The sequence below is a fragment of the Silurus meridionalis genome, chromosome 16 (assembly GCF_014805685.1).
Source record: "Silurus meridionalis isolate SWU-2019-XX chromosome 16, ASM1480568v1, whole genome shotgun sequence".
NCBI classification, from domain to species: Eukaryota; Metazoa; Chordata; class Actinopteri; order Siluriformes; family Siluridae; genus Silurus; species Silurus meridionalis.
In genome coordinates this window covers 16184874-16204453 of record NC_060899.1, presented here as the reverse complement: position 1 = coordinate 16204453, position 19580 = coordinate 16184874, and the positions used below count along the sequence as shown (strand labels likewise).

The following is a 19580-nucleotide window of genomic DNA, read 5'->3' as shown; positions in this document are numbered from 1 at the left end:
GATAAGAGCAGATTGAAGTATCTCTGTTTCTCTCATCACCGTTGGAGGTGATGTCATCAAATACTGCCCCCCCCTCAAGGTCAAAGGTTAGGAAAGGCAACACCAATCACTTGACGTCAGTGTTTCCTTCAAACACACACACACACACACACACACACACACACACACACACACACACACAGAACCAGGACATGTGCGTGTGTGTGTTTATTGCACTTGATGAGGAAATAATGTCATGGCGAGACCCTGCGCCTGCGGTCATAACTCAGAGAGGGTAGAGCTCCTGTCTCACTTCACCTGTCTCTCTCTCTCTCTCTCTCTCTCTCTCGCTCTCTCTCCTCTACTAATCCTGACTGTTTTATTCCTCTCTGAATCTGTCTGTCCGATCTCAGTAACTCGCCTCCACTTCCTTTTATTCCCACTTCGATTTAAAAGACTAATCTATAAAAATATTACACTTCCAGTAGTGTTTCTTTGTAAACGATAGCAAAATAACACGACACGAAATTCCTCACAACGTGAAAAACGTACAGAAGAATACACAACAAAATTCAAGTACTGGAACACATGGATATGTTTTTTAGTCTTCATGGAGACCATATGGTCCTCACAAGAGGACAGAAATATCTGTCCTGTGTGTGTGTGTGTGTGTGTGTGAAACCAGGAATTCTATATATTACATGTTGTGTATTAAGCAGACCTCGGTCTTGAGAGTTAAGTGGACACACACTTTCATGTATTAATTACGGTGACATCCTAAACTTTAATGAATGGACAATTTGGTATTGAGGATGAGGATGGGTTTTATTTTGAGTCCACTTCCTCTCAATGTTTCTTCCTCATAGAGGGACATGTCAAGTTTAGATCCTTTTTATCTCTGTAAAACTGCTTTGAGACAATGGCCACTGTTAAAACCCTACAAATAAAAATAATTTTTTTTCACATCCGGTCCTCATAAAACAGGAAAAACCAAACATGTACAAACTTGCCTGGGACTCATGAATCTTTTTTATTTAAGACTACATCTAGTCTAATCTAGAGATGAACATTCTGAGATTGGTATGACCACACCCACTTTCTATCTGTTTACAGTTACATTTAATGTACAATGAGGTAAATTAGTTCCTGTTTTCACGCACACTACAGCAGCTACAAACACTCAAAATGACAAAATAGAAACTGTGATGGACTCCTGGGTCCTGGAAACATCAAATAACAAGTTTCAGCTTTATTTTTTTGAATGTTACAACACACTGACACTGGAGACTCCTTCAAAGTTGCATACAATTATACAAAAACAAAGATTTTTGGCAGGATTTGTGCTTCGGAACGAAGCGGGGGGACAAAATAAGAGCTAATGTCTTCTAAAGTTCTTTATTTTGGACTAAGGAAGCAGACACGTGTTTTTCTCTGAGAAGACAAACTCATATTTCTGTCCACCGGGGAAGAATTATTAAGTTCGAGTTTGCTGCCCGTGTCTTTCCTGCAACCCTCATGTGGATTTGTGATGATACTGAAGCCTGTGATAAGAGCCATAAATACGAATCTGGCCAAATTCATCGTACGCACAACTCAACGCTAGTTCATAACATACCAGTTGTTTCTGGATTACCGCACAGAGTTGCGTACGTGTGTGTGTGTGTGTGTGTGTGTGTGTGTGTGATGTATGAATCATGGGACAACTGGTACAACCATTCAACTCATTAATCTCCTGAAGAAAAAGACACAAAACCACAACGAAGCTCGCCAGCGTGCGATTAAAGGAACGATCCTAAATCAGAGCTGCAGCTGAACGTCAACGTCAGTGAAAGATATTTTTAACCAAACGTATTAAATCAACGACGACGTCCAGAAGACCTGAGGAAGCTGAAGATCGATAAACCAGACCTAGCGTTACGCAAGACCATTTCTGTGTCAGCTGACCGTGTATGGGGAGTCCGGTAGCGCAGTGGAAATGTACAACAACCGTGCATTCAATCCACCCTGTGTTTTTCCTGTGAGAACTCTGGGATTTGTCTTTTTAAACAAACTCTCTGATGATTCTCTCACAGGATTTGAAACGTGAGAAAGACGTGAGTGTAATCAGGGAAAGTGGGGTGAGCATTAAAACCTCACAGTTGTATGAGAAACCTCTTGTTTGTGGACACCGGGTCATAAAATTATGTGCTTTGTGAACATCCCGTTCCACATTTAGGTCCCGTTTGCTGGTCATAAAAACACTGACAACTGAGGGACAAATTAGACGTCTGACATTCAATCTTGGAACAGCGTATGAAACGTGCACTGGTGGCTGAGAAGAAATACAGGAGTGAGAGCAGCGTAATAGTGCCACAGCTCTCGCTACACTGGAATAATTATACAGATACCAGTGTGGCTCCTGTACTTTATACCACTCCAGTCATAAACACAACACAATTCTGCTGAAAGTCTATTTTAAGTGTATAAAATGGATCCCTGAATGCCAAAAGTTCAGCTGTGAGAACAACAGACCAGACCTCAGTGACCTCAGGGCTCGGGTCTAGATCAAGAAGACCGGCCCAGAGCCTCCCACACCTCCATACTGAGTTCAAGTGGGTTGAATTTGGCACCTATACAAGAAATGGCACAAATCAAATGAACCTGGAGGAAGTGTTCGACTCCATGTGACCTTCATGACCTCCGCTGCTTGTTAACAGTGAGCTGCTCTATGCTGAACTGCAGAGTCTCAGACTGAGAGTACACACTACATTCCATACCAGTGTGTGTGTGTGTGTGTGTGTGTGTGTGTGTGTGTGTGTGTGTGAGATGCAGCTGTGCTTGCAGTACTAACAGTACTAACAAACACCAACATGCCTCTTATTGAGGTTCATTTGTGCTTGTGTAATATTTGCCTGTTGTTTTCCTCATATTAACCTCATTTCGGTTTTTTTGTTGTTGTTGTTTTGTCCGTTTTTTTGTTGTTGTTTTGTCCGTTTTTTGTCTGTTTTTGTCTGTATGTTCCTGATCTTTGCCTCTTTTCGTCTTTTTTTCTGGTTTTATCCCTTATATTTGTCTGTTTTTTTCCTGTTTTTTCCTGTTTTTGTCTGGTTTTATCCCTGATATTTGTCTGTTTTTTTTCTGTTTTTGTCTGTTTTTTTGCCTGGTCTTTGCCTGTTTTTTGTCTGTATGTTCCCTGATCTTTGCCTTTTTTTCCCTCGTCTTTGCCTGTTTTTGTCTGGGATTTTTTTTTGTCTGGTTTTATCCCTGATATTTGCCTGGTTTTTTTTGTCTGGTTTTGTCTGTTTTTTCCCTGATCTTTACCTGTTTTTTTCTGTTTTTTCCCTCTGAAAGGTCTACTGATGGTAAAAATGACAGATCCTATCGAGCAAAACATTTTTGGCAGATTACACACACACATGATCATCAAACCACCAAACAACTGAAGAACAATTGGACATCAGAAACATCATGGACCTCAGAAACATCAGAGAATCATTATCAAGGTGCATCTGAAGGTCTTCTGGTGGCCTGAAAGCTTCCTCGCTGCACACTATATGGTGTGTCCTTCCGTTCATTTGTTATCCAGCTGTACCTCTTTTTAAACAATCCAGTAGTGAGGTCACACGCACATGTTTCTGTGCGTCTCACACACAGGTTTGTTTAGTCTGGTGGACGGGGGACGAGGTGAGGGAGGCGGAGAAGGTTAGAGAGAGAGAGAGGAATGTGGCACAGGCAGTGGGAATGATGGAGACTCTGTCCGGATAAATACACTCTCACTTTTACACACACATGCAACAATGCAGGACAGGAAGTGAGCGTCCAGACACGGCAAGTTCACAAATACGGGACAGAGTTTCTAATTCATGAATTCCAATGAGTCATTCCAATCCCAGAACTGAGTCAGTTTCTGCTGTAGGAAGTCCGATCTCCATATGAGAGAAATAACCAATGTCCAGGTTCCAGGCCTGGAATGAGTTTAGTGTGTGTGTGTGTGTGTGTGTGTGTGTGTGTGTTGAGTCGGAGAGCCGCTGAGCGAGACGTTACAGTAGAGGTATTTGGAGGTAATGTACACACACACTTCCTGAATCTGCTCCTGAAAAGTCACCGGAGATCCGTTCAGACACCACGCACCAGGCAGAGGAATGTCGATCCATGCATGTGTGTGACGCAGTCTGCTTGGCTTCCACCGCTTTATCCACGGACACAGAGAATTCCGTCCAATCCAGAGGGCGAATTTACAATGCGGATCCACGTCACAGCTCAGGAACACGCCGTTCGCATGAGACGCAGGTGGAAGAATTTCGGCTTTGAAGCCCAACAATGTTTCCAGTTTTGTCACATCACAACTCGACAATTAGGAAAATACCTTCATTCCTGAGCCAGTGAAGGGAAAATCCACCGGCACGACTTCGCTTTGGAAAAAGGAAACAATTCCAAAATTCCAGTCTGTGTTTCCGTGCACCACGGAATGTGCTGGGATTCGGTGAAGTCTTTCTGGGACGAAGCTGCGCACTAACAGACTCTAGTCGTTAATTAAACATAATAATACATAAATAATTAAACATGCAGCATTGTGATTGGAGGAAGCGTCCATACGTGAAGGACGGGGCTAAGATGGATCGATTAGTGACTTTCTACGTGAGGTCTCGCGCACATGACTGAGGAGAAGTCGAGTGTCTGTGATGAAGAGACGTCTGACAAGTGGCAGACAATGGTATTACATGTCACTTATTGCTGAGGACAAGGACATGTTGTCGTTCTCCATCGGTCTGATGTCATGACAACTCCAAATACTTCTAAAAGTCAGAACATGTACTTAATCTTCACCCTCTGCCACATCGAGACGTATCACTTCTACAGAGCGTTTCACTGCATCATCCATTATTATTATCACCTTTAGATTAGATTAGATTAGATTCGATTCGATTCAACTTTATTGTCATTACACATGTACAAGTACAAGGCAACTGAATGCAGTACACAGCAGATCTTACACAGCAGTAAAGATCTCAGGCTCACTTTAACACCTCTTACACTGCTGAAAGCGCACACACACACACACACACACACACACCTGCTCTTATCTCTGATGTGCACCTGCAGATATGCTCATCCCAAAAGTAATGGACCTCATCATCATCATCATCATCATCATCATCATCATCTGCTTCATTATCATCATTAATAAGAAGAAGTCCAAAATAACTCATTTGTTGCTCTTAGATGCTCCTTTGTTTTAAAATGAAGGGACAGGTAGGAGAGACAGGTAATAAGGACAGATAGGATAGACAGGTAAGAGAAACAGGAAGTAGAGACATGTAGGAGAGACAGGTACGAGAAGCAGGTAGGAGAGACAGGTAAGAGAGACAAAGGGAAGGTTATAAGTCTATGGAAAACAGCTACAACGCGAGGAAACCGGAAGCGCTTCGTTGCCAAGCCCACCTACCCCCCCACCCCCGTACCTCTCCACGGCGGCTCTCGGCCCCCGGTCTGGTGATCAGGGCGGTGTCTCCGCACACCACCGCCGCGTCCTCCACGAACACGCAGTCAGGGAGAGACTCGTCGGCCGGAAGCTCGATCACCTCGAAACCGAGCCGGTTCCGAAGCACGTCGACGCAGTGGTCGTGCTCGCGCTGCGCGCGCACCGCATCCACCTGCTGTCCGGCGTCACTCCGGAGCGCACTGGCGGCGAACGACGCGGGTAAATCGCGCACCACGGCGTGGGAGAAGCTCCCGAACCCGGACGACATCTGCGCGGCCATAGCGAATCCCAGCGCCGTCTCACCACCGGAAGCACGAGCTCTGATATTTTATTATTTTTAAAAGATGTTTTTCTTCTTGTCTTTGAACTCGCCGATCTGTTGATTTTATTTGTTTGTTTATTTATTTGTGTTCCGTCGCTTCTTGTCGCGCACTGACTGACGGACGCGCGCGCTCTCGGTGGGCGTGTAACAGCGTCCCGACTATAACCGACGCAACCAACGCGCGCGTGCACGCGCACGAAGATCTGTTCCCCACACACACACACACACACACAAAAACAGTTCACATATAGAGAATAAACCCGCAGTCCAAGGAACTAAAGATATCCAATAAAACCAAACCATTCCATAAATCCCATTAAACCATTCCATAAATCCTATTAAACTATTCCATAAATCCCATTAAACCATTCCATAAATCCCATTAAACTATTCCATAAATCCCATTAAACTATTCCATAAATCCCATTAAACTATTCCATAAATCGGTATGATTCATTTGCATAAAGCAATTTCTTCAATATTTCTCCATGTCCATGTTGATTAGAGTATTATATATAATATATTGCACATTTAGAGCGGATATCTCACACCTTAATATACGTGTAACACACAACACAATACACGTGTAACACACAACACAATACACCTGTAACACACAACACAATACACCTGTAACACACACACCATAATACACATGTAACACACACAATACACCTGTAACACACCACAAAACACCTGTAACACACACCACAATACACACCATAATACACACCATAACACACAACACAATACACCTGTAATATATACCATAATACACCTGTAATACACACACAAAACACCTGTAACACACACCACAATACACACCATAATACACACCATAACACACAACACAATACATCTGTAACACACACCACAATACACCTGTAACACACACCACAAAACACCTGTAACACACCACAAAACACCTGTAACACACCACAAAACACCTGTAACACACAATACACCTGTAACACACCACAATACACCTGTAACACCACAATACACCTGTAACACACACCACAAAACACCTGTAACACACCACAATACACCTGTAACACACACCACAAAACACCTGTAACACACTCCACAAAACACCTGTAACACACACCACAAAACACCTGTAACACACACCACAATACACCTGTAATATTACACCACAATACACCTGTAACACACATAATATACACCTGTAACATACACCACAATACACCTGTAACACACACAATACACCTGTAATATACACACACAATACACCTGTAACACACACCACAATACACCTGTAACATACACCACAATACACCATAATACACCTGTAACACACCACAATACACCTGTAATACACACAATACACCTGTAACACACCACAATACACCTGTAACACACACAATACACCTGTAACACACCACAAAACACCTGTAACACACCACAATACACCTGTAACACACACCACAAAACACCTGTAACACACTCCACAAAACACCTGTAACACACACCACAAAACACCTGTAACACACACCACAATACACCTGTAATATTACACCACAATACACCTGTAACACACATAATATACACCTGTAACATACACCACAATACACCTGTAACACACACAATACACCTGTAATATACACACACAATACACCTGTAACACACACCACAATACACCTGTAACATACACCACAATACACCATAATACACCTGTAACACACCACAATACACCTGTAATACACACAATACACCTGTAACACACCACAATACACCTGTAACACACACATACACCTGTAACACACCACAATACACCTGTAATACACCACAATACACCTGTAATACACACCACAATACACCTGTAACACACCACAATACACCTGTAATACACACAATACACCTGTAACACACACCACAATACACCTGTAATATAATTACAATACACCTGTAACACACACCACAATACACCTGTAACACACGCCACAATACACCTGTAACACATGCCAAAATACACCTGTAACACATGCCAAAATACACCTGTAACACATGCCACAATACACCTGTAACACACACCACAATACACCTGTAACACACACCACAATACACCTGTAACACACACCACAATACACCTGTAACACATGCCACAATACACCTGTAACACACACAATACACCTGTAACACATGCCACAATACACCTGTAACACACACAGTACACCTGTAACACACACCAGATTGGAGCAGGCAGGACACTACTGAAGCCTGAGGGGTGAAATGAACCTCCTAACACTGGTGTTGAGATGTCAAGGAGGCTCCAGCTTCAGTTTATTTCATACTGTAGGTGGTCACTGGATTTGAGGAGGTTCTGGGGAGGTCTGGGCTCTGTGCAGGAGACTGGGGTTCCTCCACTTCAACAACTTCAACTCCAACAAACCTGTCTTCATGGAGCTCATTCTGTGCACAGGGGGCACCATCATGCTGAAACAGTGTTTGGTCTTCTTAGTTTAAAGGGACATTTTAGGAGGAACCACATGAAGATGTGATGCTCAGGGTTCCACATACTTTTGATCATACACTATATTGCCAAAGGTTTGCAGACACCTGGTCATAAGTTTGTTATGTTCTTTTTGAGCATCACATTACACATTTAATTCCAATTTGCTCTCATAACTCCCTCCACTCTTCTGGGAAGATGTGCCACTAGATTTTGGAGTGTGTTTGTGGACATTTGTGTTCATCAGCCACAAGTGTGTTAGTAAAGTCGGGTACTGATGTAGGTGAGGTGAGGAGACCTGGGGTGCAGTCAGCGTTCACATTCATCCAAAAAGTGTTCAGTAGGAATGAGATCAGAGCTCTGTAGATCTTTCTGCTATATAGTGCATATTGTTTGTCCAACTGATTTGTATGTCATATGTTTGTCTGGTCAGAAGTATGTGATTGCACTTTCCAAACCCACTGGACTGTCCAGCTGCCTGCAATCTTCATCATCTTCATCATCCAGCCTCTAAAGCTTCTCACCAACTGAGGGCCCGAATATCCACTCGCTTTTAATGAAACTTAAGATGCGGAAAGAAATCCAGCCTGGTCTGGTGAAGAGCATTTCCAGACAAGTTCCTGAGTCTGATTATTTTTAGGTTACAAAGCAAAAGGCTGAGAAGAAAATCAGAAGGTCTGAAGGAGCATAAAGAAGATGAAAAGAAAAATCCTTACAGTACAATTACTGAATGAGTCTCTAACTGCAGGGATCGACTGTGTAAGGACAGACGAGTGCAGTGTGTGTGTGTGTGTTTGACTCGGGTTGGAATTTGCTCTCCAGACGTCCCTCTGCACATTCCTCTGCACCCCAGGAACAAAGTTTGTCTTTCCTTGTTCCAGAATCACTCAATTATCCTGACGGGTCTAAACATTCCTGAAGGCCCACATACCAGCTCTTCCATTTCAGACGGGTCTTTCCGCTTCACTCCACTCCCTCCTTCTCTTTCTCTCTTTTTCCATTCCTCCAGCAGACTCTCTCCCTCCCTCAAGGAGAATGGACTGAGGTACACCTGGTCTCTTCTAGGAGACACTAAAAGAAAACAGCTGAATGATATCGAGGCCTTCAAAGTAGTAGTGTTTTCCACCTTAGTCTTTATCTAAATTGCTCTGTCTCGCTCATGCGTCGGTTTTATTTATGCTTATACAAGGAAATGTGATTTATAACTCTAATACTGTGTGTGTGTGTGTGTGTGTGTGTGTGTGTGTGTGTGTGTGTGTGTGTGTGTGTCTGTCTGTCTGTCTGGCCTCGTAAATCCCTTTGGATTTACTGCTTTAAAGCGACACCCACTGCAAAACATGGCTCAGCATCTCACTGGATCCCGTCAGCTCTGCTTTATTCAGTTATCTGTCGAAGCTGCAGAGTTTCACTCAGACACCTGACAAGTCAACACACAAAGTGCTGAGTGTAGATGATGAAACTCAAAAATATCTCACTGTTAATTCCGTCTCATTAAAAAGAAGCTCCTGGCTGTATACAAGAGCACTGCGGCCTCACGGCTACAAGGTTTCTGAACTAGCTTGAGGAGGTTTGCATGTTCTCTCGAGGGTCTCTGGTTTTCTTCCACCACCAAACATAATTTCTTCTGGGTGTAAAACTGTGTCAGTTTTTTAAAGGACACATGTTTCTAGCACTGAATCCTGACCGTTGTTCCTGGGATACGCTTCTGATCCACAACCCTGATCTCACTGATGGCAAATGAGTGTTTGATGTTCCTGATTCCTGATCTCACCTGAAGAAGTATTGAAAGTCCTTAAGCAGGTCATGTACAGGTCCCTGAGTTACCTTAGATGACATGTTCTGAAGATCTTAAAGATTTGGTAAGTGGAGAATATGTCCTTGCCTACCGATAAAAACGAGAGAGACAAGGTAGGAGATGTGCACATCCTGGCAGCGGCCCAACGTAGCCTACAGAAATTGAAAAGCACCAAGAAAATGTTTATATTTTGACAATTTTCTGTACCTCTGAACTCGCGTTTGCTCCCAAAAATCACAACAATAACATATTAAGACGTATTGCTAGAAGCAGATCTCCGTCTTTAGCCCCTGACAGACGCCATGTCTCGATAGCGTGACATCACTGATGTTCTTTTCTGCTGAATGAAACAAAGATAAACCAGACTCAGGGTCAAAGTGACATCAGGAAGTCATTGTTGCTGCTATGCGTGTTAAACCTCACACTTCCACAGGTAGTATCAAAACGTTTGTAACACGCCAACAGAGGCCAGCGCCAACGCTGGATCGCGGTACTGCTGTGCAAGGGCACTGTTTTAAAGGTGAGAGTGTGTAAACGTCGATAAATAAAACACTTTCCTGTAAACAGAGGTAGAAACGTTCTGATACCACCTCGTAATGGCTTTCCGCTCCCTCGCTCTATCTGCTCCCCCTGACCCTCTTATCTTATCCACAGCTTACACAAAATCCCTATTAGAAATGTCCACCTAGACACCGGCGATGAAACGGAAACAGATGTAGAATTGATTATAATGATGTTATATCTCAGTTTTCCCACTGGGAACTTCCTCCAGGGAAAACGTGTAATTGGTCCAGTTTTTTTGGGGGGGTTGGGATTTATGAGATTGTTGCCAATATATTACTCCATACAGAACATCTAGAGACACACCCACATGTCTGGAGGTCAGGGACGTTTACATGAAACAAGCTTTGGCACAAAAACGATGGCGTGCCGATGCCACAGGACACAGATGAGACATCTTTAAACAATCCAAAGCCACAAATTCAGGGACAATTCACAACATGACTGGTCTCCATGATGAGACCTGTTTTTAGACACAGGACCACATGAGTCACATGTTCAAATCAATAACGGGAGAAAAAAAGCCCTTTGTTCTTCCTTTCCCCTAATGAAAGGGCAAAACTGGTGGAAAATATTACAGCTGCCGTTACTACATCACGCATAAAAACCCGGGTCAAGAGCAACAAGACTTCCTAAAACCAGTTTGTCCTCTATGGAAAAGGACGGTTTCTCGGGTGACATCATAATTACATTACGTCCAGGCATAGCGTGTGGTCAGTCCATCTGGTGAGGGGAGCATACTCGATCGCTCTGGGATACATGACATCAGCAGAACGAGCGATCCTTGTTCGGAGGGGTTGATCTGCCCAATGATTCTCCCGTCGTCTGTTAGAGCGTGAGCGCATTGCTCTGTGTATCCAATGACACAGGCATGTGTGACCTCAGACGAGAGCGAGAGAGAGAGAGAGAGCTGCGATAAGGTCGGGGGCAGATCACACGGGAGGGGAATGCAATAACCCTCACACCACCCATGAGTCACCGTCAGGGCCTTCGTATAGCACAGGAAAGCCTGAGGAGCTGCTGCGTCTTCCTATGATACAAGTAACCTGATTAAACCATCTTAGACAAAGAACTAAACAGAAACCAACACTGCAGATTAGTGAGACATGGTGAGAAGGTTCTTGATGATCTTCTTCTATCAGATTTTTAGAAGTCTTCTTGATTTTGGAGACCATGGAGACCATAATCTCTTCCATCCATTTCCTTACTTACTAATGAGTAGAAATAAACCCTCCAGCGGTGGACGAAGTACAAAATCCATACACAAAGTAGTTGAGTTAAAGTGGATTCTCTCTGTAAAATACGACTGCAGTAAAAGTAAAAGTGTCTCTTTAAACTTTCACTTCAGTAAAATACAAAATTATTTGCCTTCAAATGTACTTAAGTGTCCAAATTGCTGATTTATTATAACTATAATGTTCCTATTATTATTTTTATCACAAGACTCTTTACTTAATCACCTCAGTTTCTGTGTAAAGACTCGAATGTGACTCTCAGCACACTGATCTATTCATAGAATGATATTAATGACTCAAACACTGATTGATCTCTATTATAATCATCATGAACACAAAACCTTCTGTTCAACTACTTCCAAAAAAAATCACAATGATTGTGACGATTGTGTGTTGTGACGAGTTCAAGTCAGGAACGAGCGATTTCACTAAATGTAGTTGAGTAAAAAGTGAAATATTTGACTTGAACTGTAGTGAAGTAACAGTAAAACTCTCCTCAAATGGAAACACTTCAGTAAAATACAGATACGAGAAAAAGTATAGTAACGAATTACATTTACTTCTTTACTGTTCCGCTGCTGCACAAAAGATTCTTCAATCACTTTCTCAAAACAAATTCCTTGACTTGGTAGAGCAGCACAATACATCTCCATCTAGCGTCCTCGCACGGAAATGGTGCCAGATTTATACATCAAAGCGATAACACTCATCACCTACCATCACTGAGGAACACAACACACACCTCATCCTCAATATCTGACCTCAAAACCTGAAAAAAAATCATCAGCACCTTCATGTCAAGGACAAAAAAACCCATATCCCTAGTCCACGGCTGGAGCTCCAACCCGATCAACACCACGGCGTAATCGAAGAAAGCTTACCTGAAGCAAAACTGCAAGAACATCCCGTTACTGTGTGCACTCTACACTCGTTTATTCATCTGGGTTCATTCATGTTGCTCTATCCAGCAATCTCTGAAATTCAGTGCTTATTTTTAACCTTGTAGAAAAAAAAAGAGCACATTTTCTTTTTTCTTTTTGTTCCACTTCAACCTCAACACGGCTTATATGGAAATCTGGGTAACAGTTGCACTTTTTCTCTCTCTCTCTTTCTCATTTGTTCTTTTTTCTCCTAAAAAAAAACCTGGTGGACAGATTGCATGGAAACTCAGAGGAATTTCCTCCATGGAGAACACATTTAGGAGCCCTCGGAGCTGTCAGGAATGCTTTGTGGCTGACTAAACTGAGGGAGAAAATATGTTAATAATGCAGGGCTGCTGCCATACCAAATATGGCTGTGCTGTTACGTGTGGAGGCCACATCTGGAAGTGCTTGGAGATGGAGAGAAAGAGAAAGAGAGAGAGAGTGTGTGTGTGTGTGTGTGTGTGTGTGTGTGTGTTTTGGGGTTTGGAGTCCAGAAATAGAAACAGATATGCGTATATGAGAAATGTGAATTTTAAGGTTATTATAGGAGCTGAATGTGCGCACACAGACACACACACACACACACACACACACACACACACACACACACACGCACACGCACACGCACACAAATTAAGGTGTACGAGTTGATAGGATTTTCAATTTCCAAGGTTTTTTACTGGAAACTGTGTGTATACTGTATATCACACGCCGATGTTGTAATTGTTTATAGAAATCGTTTATATTGATTTTACATTAACACGATACTATTCATCAATAAAATAAAGGAATCCTGACACTTTCTTTATGCTGTACATCCTAATAAATAAATAAATACTCATTTATACGTTAAACGCTCACTGAAGTATGTATTCTATATAGATATATTTCTTTCTCCTTGAGCTCATATTAATATATGGATCCATGCAGAATAATGAATCAATAATGACTTTGGTGAATATTGATTGGGTTGAATGTATATTTTATATCTCTATATAGATGTAAATCTTTCGTTAGACTGAAACTAATTCGGGGGGCTGGGAAATTAACAAAACAGAACGCAGCAATGAAAATAGAAAACGGGTAAAGAAAAGATATAAAGAAAGGAAGGGGGTGTTATATTCAGAGCCAAGGGGGGGGGGGGTGTCATTTAAAAGAGAAAAAGTAAAAAAAGAAAGAAAGAAAAAGAGAGAGAGAGAGAGAGAGAGAGAGAGAGAGAGAGGGAGTTAGACAGGGTGGTGCTTTGCCCAGGATGGAAAACGCGCCAAAGGAAGCATTCCTCGCATAGTTTCGGACCAGTTCAGCGGAGAGCGACGTCAGCGCACACCGGCTCCTCTATAAAAAGCAGCCTCGGACTCCCTCACACTCATACAGCGCTTCAGCCTCGAACAGAGCGAGAGACAAAACACACAGCGAACTACACTCCTGACAGCCGCTTGAACAAAGGACCTATAACGCTGAAGGACTAGAAGAACCTTTTTATTGTTTCTTTTCTTTATTTCGGAGGTCTTCATTAGGCAAAGATGTTCCTTTTTCCACTCGTCGTGATGGTCATCACAAGCTACGACTTGGTGAGTTGAAACTTTGCTTCGGTTGCTTTGCAGGGCAAACCCCTGAACCCCTGACTAAAGAACTAAATCCCAGATAGAGATCCTCATGATAAGGAGGATGAATGTTATGTTCGGTTTCAGCACTCGATCATTTCATTTAACTGGACTTGTTCACTTGTGTTCAGGTGTTCTCCTCGTGCCCAGCTCAGTGTGATTGTCCACTGGAGATACCCCAGTGTGCCCCGGGTGTCGGCCTTGTGCTTGATGGCTGCGGCTGCTGCAAGGTATGCGCCCGACAGCTGAACGAGGACTGCAGCCAGACGGAGCCCTGCGACCATACCAAGGGTCTCGAGTGCAACTTTGGGGCCAGTTCGGGTGCCACAAGAGGCATCTGCCGAGGTGAGTTTAATTTGAACTGATATGCTATTTTCCCTGGTACCTGCTCTGCTCTGAGCTTGCACATGTCTTATGTATAGGAATTCAAATTAATAGGATTCTCTTCTGTTCCCTAACAGCTAAGACTGAGGGCAGACCATGTGAATACAACAGCAGGATCTATCAGAATGGAGAGAGCTTCCAGCCCAATTGTAAACACCAGTGCACATGTATCGATGGAGCCGTGGGTTGCATCCCTCTCTGCCCACAGGAACTGTCTCTGCCAACACTAGGCTGTGCCAACCCCAGGCTGGTCAAAATTCCAGGCCAGTGCTGCGAGAAATGGGTCTGTGATGATGCCACGAAGCAGGAACCTTCAGACAAGCTGTTGGAAAAAGATGAAATGATTGATGAGACTGAAAGCGACCTGACCAACAGAAACGAGCTGGTGGCCAACGTCAGGCACGGACTCAAGTCCCTTGCTGGTAGGTGTCAAATTTCAACTCGGTGCCAATGCATATAAAAATTGTTTTGATTGTCTCAAAGGCCGTTGATTGAATCCGATCTAAATTGTTTGCCCTTATTTATCTGCAGCATTTAGAGCCCAGGCTGAATCTCACATGTTCAGTGAGCAGAAGTGCATTCTCCAGACCACTCCCTGGTCTCAGTGCTCCAAATCCTGTGGCACTGGCATCTCGACCAGAGTTACCAACAACAATGCTGAGTGCAAGCTAGTCAAGGAGAGCCGGATTTGCGAAGTTCGTCCTTGTACCCAGTCGTCTTACTCCAGCCTTAAGGTAAGATCTATCAAAGCTTCTGCATCACAATCAGTCTGACGAAACTATACGATTTGAACCATGATTGCCTGTCGATGAAGCTAACTGACCTGCGAATGTTCTCTCCAAAACAGAAAGGAAAAAAGTGCAACAGAACCAAGAAGTCCACTCAGGCAGTGAAGTTTACCTATGCAGGCTGCTCCAGCCTGAAGAAGTACCGACCCAAGTATTGCGGTTCCTGCGTGGACGGCCGCTGCTGCAGCCCACAGCAGACCCGCACAGTACGCGTTAAATTCCGCTGCGAGGATGGCGAGACCTTCAACAAGAACGTGATGCTGATTGAGACCTGCAAGTGCTCCTTCAATTGCCCCCATGCCAACGAGGCCTCCTACCCCTTTTACCGGCTCTTCAACGACATCCACAAGTTCAGAGACTGAAAAGGGAATCCTGTATCAGAATGATGCGACGTCAGCAGTGATGCCAGAATTGGACAGTCACAGCATGGCTGGGAAAGGGGAACTTTCACCCACTTCTGGCCAATCAACTACCATCTCGAGATTCCCACGGAATCACAGACTTGCTAATTGAGGAGTTTGATGAAGTGCACTGTTTGCTGAGGCCTCGTCAGCGTTTTCGATGCTCGCTCCACACTGGAGCAGTAATTCAGTAGCTTCGTTTCGGAGCGACTTGTAAACTCAAGCAATTTGTAAAAATGTAGTTGTTTAATGTAAAAAATTGTTTCTATGTATATTTTTGATTTCTAAACACAAATTATGACTCAACTGTAGACTCGTATGTGTATAACTTCAGATAAGCATATATGCACATACACAATTTTTCTTTGAAAGGGCTTAACTTTGTGGACCATGGTTCTGTAATGCCAACGAATTACACCATGATGTGGTATTCTGACAAATTTGTGGTAACATTCCTCCCCAATGTGGACAAATGCGTTCATATTGTTCGGCAGCTATTGAAAATCAACTCCATCAGCGAATCAGCAACACAATGAGTTGACAAAAAGTTTGAATGTTTTTAATATTGTTATTAATATTATTTATCTAAAGTGTAGCTACTTTATTTGATTATTGTCATACTGGAATAAAGTGTAAAATGATCTAATTTTATATGTTACAAATAAAAAAAGATTTATTTATGAAACTTAACAACGTCTCTTCATTGTTTGTTTAGAAAATGAACCGAAAGTTTCAACAAAACATCTCAATCATTTTACTGTCAGTGTTTAAGGGGAAGGGACAAAAACAAGTAACTGCTTGATGTGTTATATAACAGTTTGTTCTGGAATGCCATAGTAACGGTTGACTTGCTTTCTTTGGAGCAGCCTGAAGTCAAGGTCTCCGCTAAACCTAATAACAAAACGATTAAAAGCCTTGGCGTTAGTAAAAAGCCATGGAATCGTGCCAGGAATCTTGAGTGCCTTCCCAACCAGCAGGAATCTCTCTTTAGGGGAAACTATTTCCAAAGTGGGACAGCTTTTTTTTCATGCGAGAAAGAAGATACTTTCAGGTCTGAACACACTCGCTGCTTTCTTAGAGTTGAGTTTAATGGCTTGAACAGACTCACACGGAATGTCACACCTCCAAGAGCAATCAAAAGGATTGAAACTCGGGACAGAATTCAAACCTTTCGAAGGCTAAATTGATCCTAAGCCAGGCCAATCAGTAAAAATATTTAACATGGTAACAACGACGGCTGCACGATGAGCTCAACAATAACAACTTCTATTCCATCCTTAGTGATTTAACATTTCATTCCGAGTATCTGCCAAACCACTTGGGCTTGTAAAGACAATATCCAGTGTGAGCACAGAGATGGACTCGTACAGAAGCTTTTAAACTGGCAAAATCTTTACTTCTGACTGTGGGGCAACTGGTTCTCTGTCCTCCATCCAGTCCCCCCCATACACCCCCTCCTTCCCCAGGGATGATATATCTACACGGAGGTTTGATCCAGGTGAAATGGAGACCGCTCAGGAATGCAGACATGCTGATGGCCGGCAGATGGTGGAAAACATTTGGAAGACAGCTTGTTCACTTTTTGAGGCTGTGGGAAGACCTTGCTCTAAAAATACCTCATGCCTGAGAAGCCCAGGTTGTGTTTACCAGAGGTGGTTAGCACATCATCTTTCCCCAAAAGAAAAACCAAAAAAACCCTTGCATTCCTTAGTCGCGAAGGCTCCTTCAAATCGTTTTTATTTAGTTTTTTTTTTCTTTTCATCGTTTGACTCGATCGAGACCCATCCTTCTGATAAGAAAGCTGCCAGGCCAGTGATCAAATAAAATTCACAAGACAGCTGGACCCAGTCTCTCTCTCAAGAGCTCCATGCTGAATGGAAAACACTTCAGAAGCTATTTCTGAGCTTTGATGCCTCGTACACTTCCCAGCTGTTTCCAGCAGGGAGCCATGAACACACCCTTTTTATGGTGAGTCTTTGTGATCTGAGCTGTGTTGTATAATCACTTGTAACACTGAGCAAATTACTGATCAACAGCCCAAGCTAATCACCACCACCATGTGGACCTTGAGAAGAACACTAGCTGCTCGACAGCCGCACATTCTCCCCTCAACCACCACCGAAAATGTTTACGCCGTCAAGATGTTTCAGGTTTGTTAAACACGATGTCATGCTTTGGGTCCGGCTTCCAACAGGGAGGGAAAAGAGGCCATTACGCCATGGTTTGGAAGGCGCTCGGCTCTGATGTCAGCGCGTTTACAACTCCTCGGGTCAAAACAGCAGAGTTACTTTCGCAGTAATTTATTGTGAGCCCGGCAGCAGGACAAGCAGGAGGAGGAGGAGGAGAACGACCAGGCCTGCTCTTCCTCTTTTCAACAGCCACTTCAGGTATCAACGCTCAAAGTTTTGCCCCTTTGTCATCTTAGGTCGCCCCCTGCTGGCAGCTCTGTAACATGCAAACATGAACCCTTTAATCGGTGGTGTACAATAAGGAAGTAAATGTAATTCGTTACTGTACTTGTCACTTTTAAGTGTTTCCATTTGGGGAGATTTTTACTGTAACTTCACTACATTTCAAAGTCAAATTTTTTTTTTCTTAACTACATTTAGTGAAATCAGTCGTTCCTTTTTATTTATGAGGATAAAAACTTAACTGGTGAAACACGCAGGGAGTCACCAATCAGGGTCGAGCGCACGCTCTGTTTTACACGTGTTCTGATCACCAACATACAGTTCAGCATCAGTTCAACATCAAGCAGAACATTTAGAGAGGAATAAATGATGAAGAAACTCCAGACTCACATTCGAGTTTTTTCACGTTAAGTAAACATGTTTAGGGTACTTTGTCCACCACTGCCTTTAACTGATGCTAGTTGTGAAAGTCATTTAGAACCTGATTTATTGACCTGGGGGTGCAATGTATCAGTAGGGGTGATGTAAGTGGGTGTGTATCAGTGTGAGGAAAGCAGGAGCTGCCAAATAACCAGTAGTTATTAAAGCGGGCCAACGCAACGTGACCTGGAGATGTAAGTAATGGGTCTCTGTGCAATATCCTGGCTCCGGCTCCAGGCTTATATAAGCGGAAGTTTCGCGTTTAGTGTGCGCAGCAGCCACCTCGACTCAACATGATAGATGCCAGCTTTAACCATCTAGGCATGTTGGCAACGTCGACCCGCTCACTATCCAACCGGCTGCTAATGACGGCAGAGCCCTGGGTGTGGAAGAAGCCCAAAGCTACGCTGGTAGGACTCAAGATCTTCCCTGCCAAAACCATGGCCTTTTTTTTTGTGATGTGGTAAAGTTAAAGCCGCTTATGCTCCATATAGTAAACAAATTTTAGAGATGATTTTATTGTTGTATAAATGTGCTTACCTTCTGAAACCTGCCGTTACTGTTGGACGCTTCAAGAAGCAAACGGCGTTAAAAGCCCAGCACGCCCCTGACAAATTGGTTAATAAGCATCTGATTTTATAGTTTGTATTGGGAAATAAGCAGAAGGGAGTGTTTGCTGGACACGAACGCAAAATACACCCCTGAGCACAGAATGAGTCATTAACATGTTTCACGGTGTCCAAGAAGTGACTGACTATATATTTAAAGTGAGATATATTCACTCGTTTATCTTCGGTAAGCATTTTATCCCGAAGAGGGTGGC

General features: G+C 43.1%; 2 protein-coding genes across 5 annotated transcripts in view; one reads left to right on the top strand and one right to left on the bottom strand.

Annotated features, from left to right (window-relative positions):
* The window catches only part of ddah1 (dimethylarginine dimethylaminohydrolase 1), a 38566-nt gene extending 25719 nt beyond the window's left edge, over positions 1-12847 (bottom strand). For 2 of the 4 annotated variants that reach the window (XR_006928116.1, XR_006928117.1), the window contains exon 1: positions 5421-5928. Coding sequence is in view for 1 of the 4 variants with exons in the window: in XM_046869064.1 (XP_046725020.1) it covers positions 5421-5720 (300 nt within the window). In the remaining 3 variants the exon portion in view is untranslated. Of the gene's footprint in view, positions 1-5420; positions 5929-12707 lie in introns of those variants that run through there. The other 2 variants (XM_046869067.1, XM_046869064.1) reach the window with 2 other exon arrangements.
* Positions 12848-14064: 1217 nt separating this feature from the next.
* On the top strand, positions 14065-16616 carry ccn1 (cellular communication network factor 1). Its single transcript, XM_046870217.1, has 5 exons — positions 14065-14320; positions 14485-14698; positions 14815-15159; positions 15269-15471; positions 15585-16616. The coding sequence occupies exons 1-5, from the start codon at positions 14273-14275 to the stop codon at positions 15885-15887; spliced, it is 1113 nt and encodes a 370-aa protein (XP_046726173.1). The 5' UTR covers positions 14065-14272; the 3' UTR covers positions 15888-16616.
* Positions 16617-19580: the final 2964 nt, after the last annotated feature.